This window comes from Oncorhynchus gorbuscha, linkage group LG21, assembly GCF_021184085.1.
Source record: "Oncorhynchus gorbuscha isolate QuinsamMale2020 ecotype Even-year linkage group LG21, OgorEven_v1.0, whole genome shotgun sequence".
NCBI lineage: Eukaryota > Metazoa > Chordata > Actinopteri > Salmoniformes > Salmonidae > Oncorhynchus > Oncorhynchus gorbuscha.
The window spans coordinates 3,667,083-3,677,197 of NC_060193.1; the positions used below are offsets into that span (position 1 = coordinate 3,667,083).

A 10,115-nucleotide genomic window follows, 5' to 3' on the forward strand; every position below is an offset into this window, starting at 1 on the left:
TGCATAGTGCCAAATAAAGTTTGGTGGAGGAGGGATAATGGTCTGGTGCAGTTGTTAATGGTTCGGGCCCCTTAATTCCAGTGAAGGCAAATCTTAATGCTACTGCATAAAATGACATTGTTGACGATTCTGTGCTTCCAACTTTGAGTTTGGGGAAGGCCGTTTCCTGTTTCAGCATGACAATCCCCCCGTGCAGGTTTATACATAAATTGTTTTTTTGAGATTGGTGTGGAAGAACTTGACTGGCCTGCACAGTGCCCTGACCTCAACCCCATCAAATTATTTTGGGAGGAATTGGAACGCCAACTACGAGCCAGGCCTAATCGCCTAAAATCAGTGCCCGTCCTCACTAATGCTGTTGTGGCTGAATGGAAGCACATCCCCCACAGCAATGTTCTGACATCTACTGCAAGGCCTTCCCAGAAGACTTGAGGCAGTTATAACAAAGGGGGGACCAACTCCATGATTTTGGAAAGAGATGTTTGACGAGCAGGTGACCATTCACTTTGTCATGTGGTGTGTTTTAGTTATAAAATTACAGGCTGAACATTTACTTACCCCACTAAAGTTATTAATTTCACTTCTTTGATGTCCTGTTCACACAGAGCAATGATGTGAATCACCCACACATTCTAGCTCGCTAATACTGTACTGAACATGTTCATTTTCTGGCAAGCTTCCTCCAAACATTGGCATGAACATGAAGTTCCCTAACCATTAATAGATCAGTCTGGCCCTAAATGATCAGATGGCATCAACATGTAACAAAACCAGGGAACATGAATCATCTTTCATCCTACAAGTTCTAATACAACATTTACTCGTGTAAAGATGAAGAGCATGTACTTTATTTTACAGGGTGATATAATGCATGAAGCAAACAAGGGAATGATTTAGTGAAATGTGACGATGTAGAATCAGTCAAGGGATCTTTCATCCCTCTGTGGTCTGGAACAATTCTTCAGACTCAGAGTAGCATGGTTCTGATTCTGGACTCTGCTGAACTCCTGTATATATTGGAATGACATGTCGATGTCTATGGAGGACCACAGCTGTCATAATTAGAATTACATTAGAAGAGATGAAGAGATGTCATTACAGAGGGACACAGGAAGAAGGGAGATCATGACACTGAAATCATTGGAGCATCTTGTAAAGAAAGCATAAAGAGGTCCAAGGTAGGAAGCAAGGTAGGAAGCAAGGTAGGAAGCAAGAGTAGTGATGTGTCGGACTATATAGTGGGGCCTCCTTTACCACCACAGGGCCTCATTTAGACTTAGTGGAACAGTTGATTCTAGCAGTGCCTGGTGGAGTGTCAGTACCCTGGATCTTCTGTCCAGAACTGTTCACACACCAACAGTAACCTACCAGAAAGAGACATGTTAGTAACCTGTTACATAATACAATATTTACACAAATATACATTTTACTGTAACACATTGAATTGTCACGTACAACTGCATTGGAGCATTTATTGTGTGTGTGTGTGTGTGTGTGTGTGTGTGTGTGTGTGTGTGTGTGTGTGTGTGTGTGTGTGTGTGTGTGTGTGTGTGTGTGTGTGTGTGTGTGTGTGTTTTAACCTGTAGAGCCCCAACATTGCTCAGGGGTGTATTGTCCAGCGGCGTCACACATGGGGATGTAGGCTCCAACTTGGCCATGTGGCACGGCAGCATTTCTAGCATCCTCACATGGGGTCTTGGGTCGTATCGCACCATCTGGACACACAGGCAACATACATTGTAATGTGGACATAACATAAAAATTATGGATATACATTCTGGAATCATGGACTGTGTTCTATATGGGACCCTGTTCCCCTTTGGGCCCTGGTCAGGAGACTGCATCCTATATGGGACCCTGTTCCCCTTTGGGCACTGGTCAGGAGACTGCATCCTATATGGGACCCTGTTCCCCGAAGGGCCCTGGTCAGGAGAAGTGCCCTATACAGAATAGGAAGCCATTTCAGATGTACATTTCTGAAATATTCAGTTGTTGCTTCACTACTTCAGAGATCTTCACTGGGTCTCTCCCTCTGTCCTGCCTGTGAGTTAAATTCTCCCTCCTCTCCTTTTTAAGGACCCGTCCAGTCAGAACCCTCCCTCTGGAACCCCGCCCGGAGAGTTGGATGTCCAAAATGGCGGAGAGTAGTGAAGAAAAAAAATGCAGGAAATTAAGAAGTAATTGTTTTGGCAACAGCTGTGCTGAGAACAATATGGCTGTCAGTTCTGATGGTATGTAGCAAGAGGATGAGGGTTAAGGACCTGAATGGTCGGTAGTGGAAAGACCCAGGAAGAAGAGAGATCATGACACAGGAAGAAGAGAGATCATGATACAGAAAGACAGGAAGAAGAGAGATCATGACACAGAAAGACAGGAAGAAGAGAGATCATGACACAGAAAGACAGGAAGAAGAGAGATCATGACACAGAAAGACAGGAAGAAGAGAGATCATGACACAGGAAGAAGAGAGATCATGACACAGAAAGACAGGAAGAAGAGAGATCATGACACAGGAAGAAGAGAGATCATGATACAGAAAGACAGGAAGAAGAGAGATCATGACACAGGAAGAAGAGAGATCATGACACAGGAAGAAGAGAGATCATGACACAGAAAGACAGGAAGAAGAGAGATCATGACACAGGAAGAAGAGAGATCATGATACAGAAAGACAGGAAGAAGAGAGATCATGACACAGAAAGACAGGAAGAAGAGAGATCATGACACAGGAAGAAGAGAGATCATGACACAGGAAGAAGAGAGATCATGACACAGGAAGAAGAGAGATCATGATACAGAAAGACAGGAAGAAGAGAGATCATGACACAGAAAGACAGGAAGAAGAGAGATCATGACACAGGAAGAAGAGAGATCATGACACAGGAAAAAGAAAGATCATGATACAGAAATCAGTTTAGCATCTTGTAAAGAAAGCATAAAGAGGTCCAAGGTAGGAATCAAGAGTAGTGATGTGTTGGAGTTTAAAGTGGTGATGGTGTTGGATGAGACCACAGGGCCTCACTTACTCTGGGTGGAACAGATGATTCTAGCAGTGCCTGGTGGAGTGTCAGTACCCTGGATCTTCTGTCCAGAACTGTTCACACACCAACAGTAACCTACCAGAAATGGACATGTTAATAACCTGTTAAATATATAATATTTACACATTTTACTGTAACATATTGAATTGTCATGTTCAACTGAATTGGAGCATTTATAGTGTGTGTGTGTGTGTGTTTTAACCTGTAGAGCCCCAACATTGCTCAGGGGTGTATTGTCCAGCGGCGTCACACGTGGGGATGTAGGCTCCAACTTGGCCATGTGGCACGGAATCTCTAGCATCCTCACATGGGGGCTTAGGTAGTATCATAGTATCTGGAAACAGGTAACATGAACTGTAATGTGGACATAATATTGCAGGACAATATACATTTCTGGACATACATTCTGGAATCTTGGGGTGCGTCCCATATGGGTCCTATTCAGAAGTAGTTTTTACGGAATAGGGTTCCATTTCAGATGATACCTAGGTACTTCCTGGATAAATATTAATTCTGCTACTTGTTTAAAACGCCTGTGGAGTCAAATTCCAGTTTCGTATAACAGCTGATGAAACTAAGACTGAAAATTGTATCAGTGTTATTTCCTGATAGTTGCTAGACAATCCAATGATACATCCAGTTGAATGATCAAACCATTCATATCAGAATACCTCAGTCCAGCATCTAGACACCAATATACATCTCTGGTACTAGAGGAGTGGCAGGTAGCCTGCAGTTAGAGAGTTGGGCCAGTAGTTCAAATCAGTGAGCTGACAAGTTGATATATCCATCTATGTGCCCTTAAGCAAGGCACAACCTTCATTTCTCCAGTGTCAATGTTGATAATGGCAGACCCCTTAGAGGGTGTCCCATGGAGAACCGGTAATGAATAGACACACATTTCCTAATCACACCTGTGTATTAACACCTACATGTGTGAAGTAGGTGTGGTATGTTTAATTAAGATGTTGGTGGGTAGGTGTGACGTCTGTCACGCTTACCTCCCAGAGCAAAAGCCGTGCTGACAAGCAGAATGATGGTCAATATCGCCATGGTGATAGTCTCCTGAGAGAGAGAAAGAGAGATTAGTTGAGCATTTTAAAGGATCTGGAATGGCTGTGGGTACTAGAGGAGAGGTTAAGGAAATCCACTATTGGGTACAAAACCGAAATAACAGCCAAAGCAGCATTTTCTAAACCCAGTCCTGAGGACCCCAAGAAGAAGTATGGGAAACACGGTGCTACTAGTCTTCTGATGTAACCCAGTCCTGAGGACCCCAAGAAGAAGTATGGGCAACACGGTGCTACTAGTCTTCTGATGTAACCCAGTCCTGAGGACCCCAAGAAGAAGTATGGGCAACACGGTGCTACTAGTCTTCTGATGTAACCCAGTCCTGAGGACCCCAAGAAGAAGTATGGGCAACACGGTGCTACTAGTCTTCTGATGTAACCCAGTCCTGAGGACCCCAAGAAGAAGTATGGGCAACACGGTGCTACTATTCTTCTGATGTAACCCAGTCCTGAGGACCCCAAGAAGAAGTATGGGCAACACGGTGCTACTAGTCTTCTGATGTAACTCAGTCCTGAGGACCCCAAGAAGAAGTATGGGCAACACGGTGCTACTAGTCTTCTGATGTAACTCAGTCCTGAGGACCCCAAGAAGAAGTATGGGCAACACGGTGCTACTAGTCTTCTGATGTAACTCAGTCCTGAGGACCCCAAGAAGAAGTATGGGCAACACGGTGCTACTAGTCTTCTGATGTAACCCAGTCCTGAGGACCCCAAGAAGAAGTATGGGCAACACGGTGCTAATAGTCTTCTGATGTAACCCAGTCCTGAGGACCCCAAGAAGAAGTATGGGCAACACGGTGCTAATAGTCTTCTGATGTAACCCAGTCCTGAGGACCCCAAGAAGAAGTATGGGCAACACGGTGCTAATAGTCTTCTGATGTAACCCAGTCCTGAGGACCCCAAGAAGAAGTATGGGCAACACGGTGCTACTAGTCTTCTGATGTAACCCAGTCCTGAGGACCCCAAGAAGAAGTATGGGCAACACGGTGCTACTAGTCTTCTGATGTAACCCAGTCCTGAGGACCCCAAGAAGAAGTATGGGCAACACGGTGCTACTAGTCTTCTGATGTAACCCAGTCCTGAGGACCCCAAGAAGAAGTATGGGCAACACGGTGCTACTAGTCTTCTGATGTAACCCAGTCCTGAGGACCCCAAGAAGAAGTATGGGAAACACGGTGCTACTAGTCTTCTGATGTAACCCAGTCCTGAGGACCCCAAGAAGAAGTATGGGCAACACGGTGCTACTAGTCTTCTGATGTAACCCAGTCCTGAGGACCCCAAGAAGAAGTATGGGCAACACGGTGCTAATAGTCTTCTGATGTAACCCAGTCCTGAGGACCCCAAGAAGAAGTATGGGCAACACGGTGCTACTAGTCTTCTGATGTAACCCAGTCCTGAGGACCCCAAGAAGAAGTATGGGCAACACGGTGCTACTAGTCTTCTGATGTAACTCTGGTATCACTTCTTCAACCACATACAATAGATTAGCCTGGCACACAGGAATATGTATCCTTCCCAAATGGCTCCTTACTCCTTGTGTAGTGGACTACCTTTGACAAGGGCCTACAATGCACTACATAGGGAATGGGAAGCATTATAGATAGTCAGACTACCCATTTACTGCAAAGGTAACTAGTAGTCTACGCTCTTAAATTCAGGGGGTCACTCCACAAAAATGGTACTGGGAGACACCCAGTGAGTCCCTTGGAAGAGTGCAGAAGGTCAGAGGGCATCATTATTTAATAGACTATCTGCATCTCCAATGTTACCTAAATGTTATATGCCCTTGTCAAATGTAGTGCACTATGTAGTTGTGCCATTTTTGTGGAGTGGCCCCCTGAATTTAAGAGCGTAGACTACTAGTTACCTTTGCAGTAAATGGGTTGTCTCTGACTATCTATAATGCTTCCCATTCCCTATGTAGTGCATTGTAGGCCCTTGTCAAAGGTAGTTCACTACACAAGGAGTGAGGAGCCATTTGGGAAGGATACATATTCCTGTGAAGTGAAGTGAGTTTTAATATTAATAATTAATACACAGGTGTTATTTGGAAATGTGTTTCTATTCATTACCGGTTCTCCATGGGACACCTGAGAGGTCAGCCATTATCAACATTGACACTGGAGAAATGAAGGTTGTGCCTTGCTTAAGGGCACATAGATGGATATATCAACTTGTCAGCTCACTGATTTGAGCTACTGGCCCAACTCTCTAACTGCAGGCTACCTGCCACTCCTCTAGTACCAGAGATGTATATTGGTGTCTAGATGCTGGACTGAGGTATTCTGATATAATATAATATTATAATAATAATATATGCCATTTAGCAGACGCTTTTATCCAAAGCGACTTACAGTCATGTGTGCATACATTCTACGTATGGGTGGTCCCGGGGATCGAACCCACTACCCTGGCGTTACAAGCGCCATGCTCTACCAACCGAGCTACAGAAGGACTATGGTTTGATCATTCAACTGGATGTATCATTGGATTGTCTAGCAAATATCAGGAAATAACACTGATACAATTTACCCTCACTTTCAGTCTTAGTTTCATCAGCTCTTCTACAAAACACAGAACCAGAATTGACTGACCAGGGCTTTTTAACAACTTCAATATTTAGCTGGGAAGCTCTGATTTGAACTACTGGCCCAACTCTCAAACAGCGTCCAGAAATGTATATTGTCCTGAAATGCTATGTCCACATTACAATGCATGTGACCTGTGTCCTGATGCTATGATACGACCAAAGACCCCATGTGAGGATGCTAGAGATGACACTTTAAATGGCTCAATTGGAGCCTACAATCCCCCACGTGTGACGACAATGGACAATACACCCCCGAGCAATGTTGGGGCTCTACAGGTTAACACGGATGCACATGCAGACACTAAATCCTCCAATTCAGTTGAATGTGACAATTCAATGTGTATATGCAACATGTCTATTTCTGGTAGGTTACTGTTGGTGTGTGACCACTACTGGACAGAAGATCCAGGGGACTGAGACTCCACCAGGCACTGCTATCACCTGCTAGCAACTGTTCCACCAAGGTGTGTGTGTACATACTCATTCACTAAATGTTATTTATTTGCGGCTGATTCTTGATGTGTATTTTTCTTGTTTTCTAATTGTAGATGAAAGGCGTTGGAGGTAAGATGTAGAAGACTGACAGTTGTCTTTACTGTACTACAGGAAGGGATTCACATCCCATACAAATAAATACATGAAGGAATGCAGAGATTAAAGTGTTGATTTACTTACGTTATTGTTGGTGTGATTTTTCTGAACCAGTCCAATTCTGGGAAATGGAGGAAGGACGAGGACCTTTATGGTGACTGTATTACCACACCCACCGGAATTTACAGAACATGAAGGCAGTCAAATGCCACGTGACCATGTAGTAGTTAGGCTTCTCCAAACTCTGATGCTGGTGATGGTCATTAGTAGTCTACCACACCTGCTAACTGCCGGGTACTCAGCACTCTATTGTCCCTCTAATCACTCTGACATCAACTCTGACCTCATCTTAAATAAACATCTTAAATAAACATAACACACCTACTTCACACACACGTATATTTCCATTAAATTTACAATGGCAAAGACAATATAGGGAAGAGAGATGGGGGAAGAAAAAAAATTCTGAACAGTTAGTCCTCGGGGTTTTGCCTGCTACATAAGTTCTGTTATACTCACAGACATGATTCAAACAGATTTAGAAACGTCAGAGGGTTTTCTATCCAAATCTATGAATAATATGCTATATCTTATATTCTTGGCACGAGTAGCAGGAAGTTGAAAATGGGCATGCTATTTATCCAAAAGTGAAAATGCTGCCCCCTAGCTTTAAAATCAAATCAAATCAAATCAAATTTTATTTGTCACATACACATGGTTAGCAGATGTTAATGCGAGTGTAGCGAAATGCTTGTGCTTCTAGTTCCGACAATGCAGTGATAACCAACAAGTAATCTAACTAACAATTCCAAAACTACTGTCTTATACACAGTGTAAGGGGATAAGGAACATGTACATAAGGATATATGAATGAGTGATGGTACAGAGCAGCATACAGTAGATGGTATCGAGTACAGTATATACATATGAGATGAGTGTGTAGACAAGAGGTTATTAATATGCAGGTGTGATTTGGAAATGTGTTTCTATTCATAACTCGTTCTCCATGGGACACCCTCTGCGAGGTCAGCCATTATCAACGTTGACACTGGAGAAATGAAGGTTGTGCCTTGCTTAAGGGCACATAGATGGATATATCAACTTGTCAGCTCACTGATTTGAACTAATTTGTAAGTCGCTCTGGATAAGAGCGTCTGCTAAATGACTTAAATGTAAATGTACTGGCCCAACTCTCTAACTGCAGGCTACCTGCCACTCCTCTAGTACCAGAGATGTATATTGGTGTCTAGATGCTGGACTGAGGTATTCTGATATGAATGGTTTGATCATTCAACTGGATGTATCATTGGATTGTCTAGCAACTATCAGGAAATAACACTGATACAATTTACCCTCACTTTCAGTCTTAGTTTCATCAGCTTTTATACAAAAGACAGAAACTGTATTTTGACTGCACAGGGCTTTTAAACAAGCAGTGGCATTTGAATATTTATCCAGGAAGTTGCATATTAATCCAGGAAGTACCTAGGTATCATCTGAAATGGAACCCTATTCCGTATAGACTACTTCTGAATAGGGCCCATAAGGGGACATAACCCAAGATTCCAGAATGTATGTCCAGAAATGTATATTGTCCTGCAATGTTATGTCCACATTACAATGAATGTTACCTGTTTCCAGATACTATGATACGACCCAAGACCCCATGTGAGGATGCTAGAGACACCACTATAACTGGCTCAATTGGAGCCTACATCCCCCTACGTGTGACGACAATGGACAATACAGGTTAATACAGGTTGTTGGGGCTCTACAGGTTAACACTGACGCACAAAATTCTCAATTCAGTTGAATTTGACAGTTCAATGTGTATTGATTGTACATGCAACATGTCTATTTCTGGAAGGTTACTGTTGTTTTTTTTGACCAATACTGGACATAAGATCCAGGGTACTGAGACTCCACCAGGCACTGCTAGCAACTGTTCCACCAAGGTGTGTGTATATACATACTCATTCACTAAATGTTACTACTTTTCAGCTGATTCTTGATGTGTATATTTTGTTGTTGTCTGTAATTGTAGATGAAAGGAGTTGGAAGTAAGATGTAGAAGACAGCCAGTTGTCTTTTCTGTACTACAGGAACGGATTCACATCCCATACAAATAAATACATGAAGGAATCCAGAGAATAAAGTGTTGATTTACTTACGTTATTGTTGGTGTGATATGTTGAACAATGTATCTGAACCGGTTCATTTCTGGGAAATGGAGAAAGGAGTAGGACTGTTATGGTGACTGTTACAGGAAATGAAGACAGTCAAATGCCACGTGACCATGTTAGGCTTCTCCAAGCTCTGATGCTGGTCATTAGTAGTCTACCACGCTTGCTAACTGCTTGGTACTCAACACTATTGTCCCTCTAATCACTCTGACAGCAGCAGCTTTCCAATCTTTGGGAATCTCAGACGATACGAAAGAGAGGTTGAACAGGCTAGTAATAGGGGTTGCAACAATTTCAGCAGATAATTTTACAAAGATAGGGTCCAGATTGTCTAGCCCGGCTGATTTGTAGGGGTCCAGATTTTGCAGCTCTTTCAGAACATCAGCTATCTGGATTTGGGTACAGGAGAAATGGTGGGGGCTTGGCGGGTTGCTGTGGAGGGTGCCGGGCAGTTGACCAGGGTAGGGGTAGCAAGGTGGAAAGCATGGCCAGCCGTAGAGAAATGCTTATTGAAATTCTTAATTATAGTGGATGTATCAGTGGTGACAGTGTTTCCTAGCCTCAGAGCAGTGGGCAGCTGGGAGGAGGTGCTGTTATTCTCCATGGACTTTACAGTGTCCCAGAACTTGCCTTAGCTTTT

General features: G+C 43.3%; 1 protein-coding gene and 1 pseudogene across 1 annotated transcript; one reads left to right on the plus strand and one right to left on the minus strand.

The window, feature by feature from the left end:
• LOC124008328 overlaps positions 1 to 7,276 on the plus strand; it is a 71,596-nt pseudogene extending 64,320 nt beyond the window's left edge.
• LOC124008324 (saxiphilin-like) lies at positions 1,196 to 7,397 on the minus strand. The gene is made up of 6 exons (XM_046319492.1): positions 7,377 to 7,397; positions 4,043 to 4,106; positions 3,244 to 3,375; positions 3,027 to 3,116; positions 1,581 to 1,715; positions 1,196 to 1,364 (listed from the first exon to the last, which is right to left on the minus strand). Exons 2-6 carry the CDS (start codon positions 4,092 to 4,094, stop codon positions 1,267 to 1,269), a joined length of 507 nt encoding a protein of 168 aa, XP_046175448.1. The 5' UTR covers positions 4,095 to 4,106; positions 7,377 to 7,397; the 3' UTR covers positions 1,196 to 1,266.
• Between the last annotated feature and the right edge of the window lie 2,718 nt (positions 7,398 to 10,115).

Excerpts from the sequence above, each read along its gene's own strand:
- LOC124008324 (XM_046319492.1), bottom strand. The coding sequence starts at position 4,094 with ATGGCGATATTGACCATCATTCTGCTTGTCAGCACGGCTTTTGCTCTG. Across the intron at positions 3,376-4,042 it reads CACGGCTTTTGCTCTGGGAG|ATACTATGATACTACCTAAG; the intron begins GTAAGCGTGACA and ends ACCTGTTTCCAG. Across the intron at positions 1,716-3,026 it reads AATCATCTGTTCCACCCAGA|ATGGTGCGATACGACCCAAG; the intron begins GTAAGTGAGGCC and ends CTGTGTGTCCAG.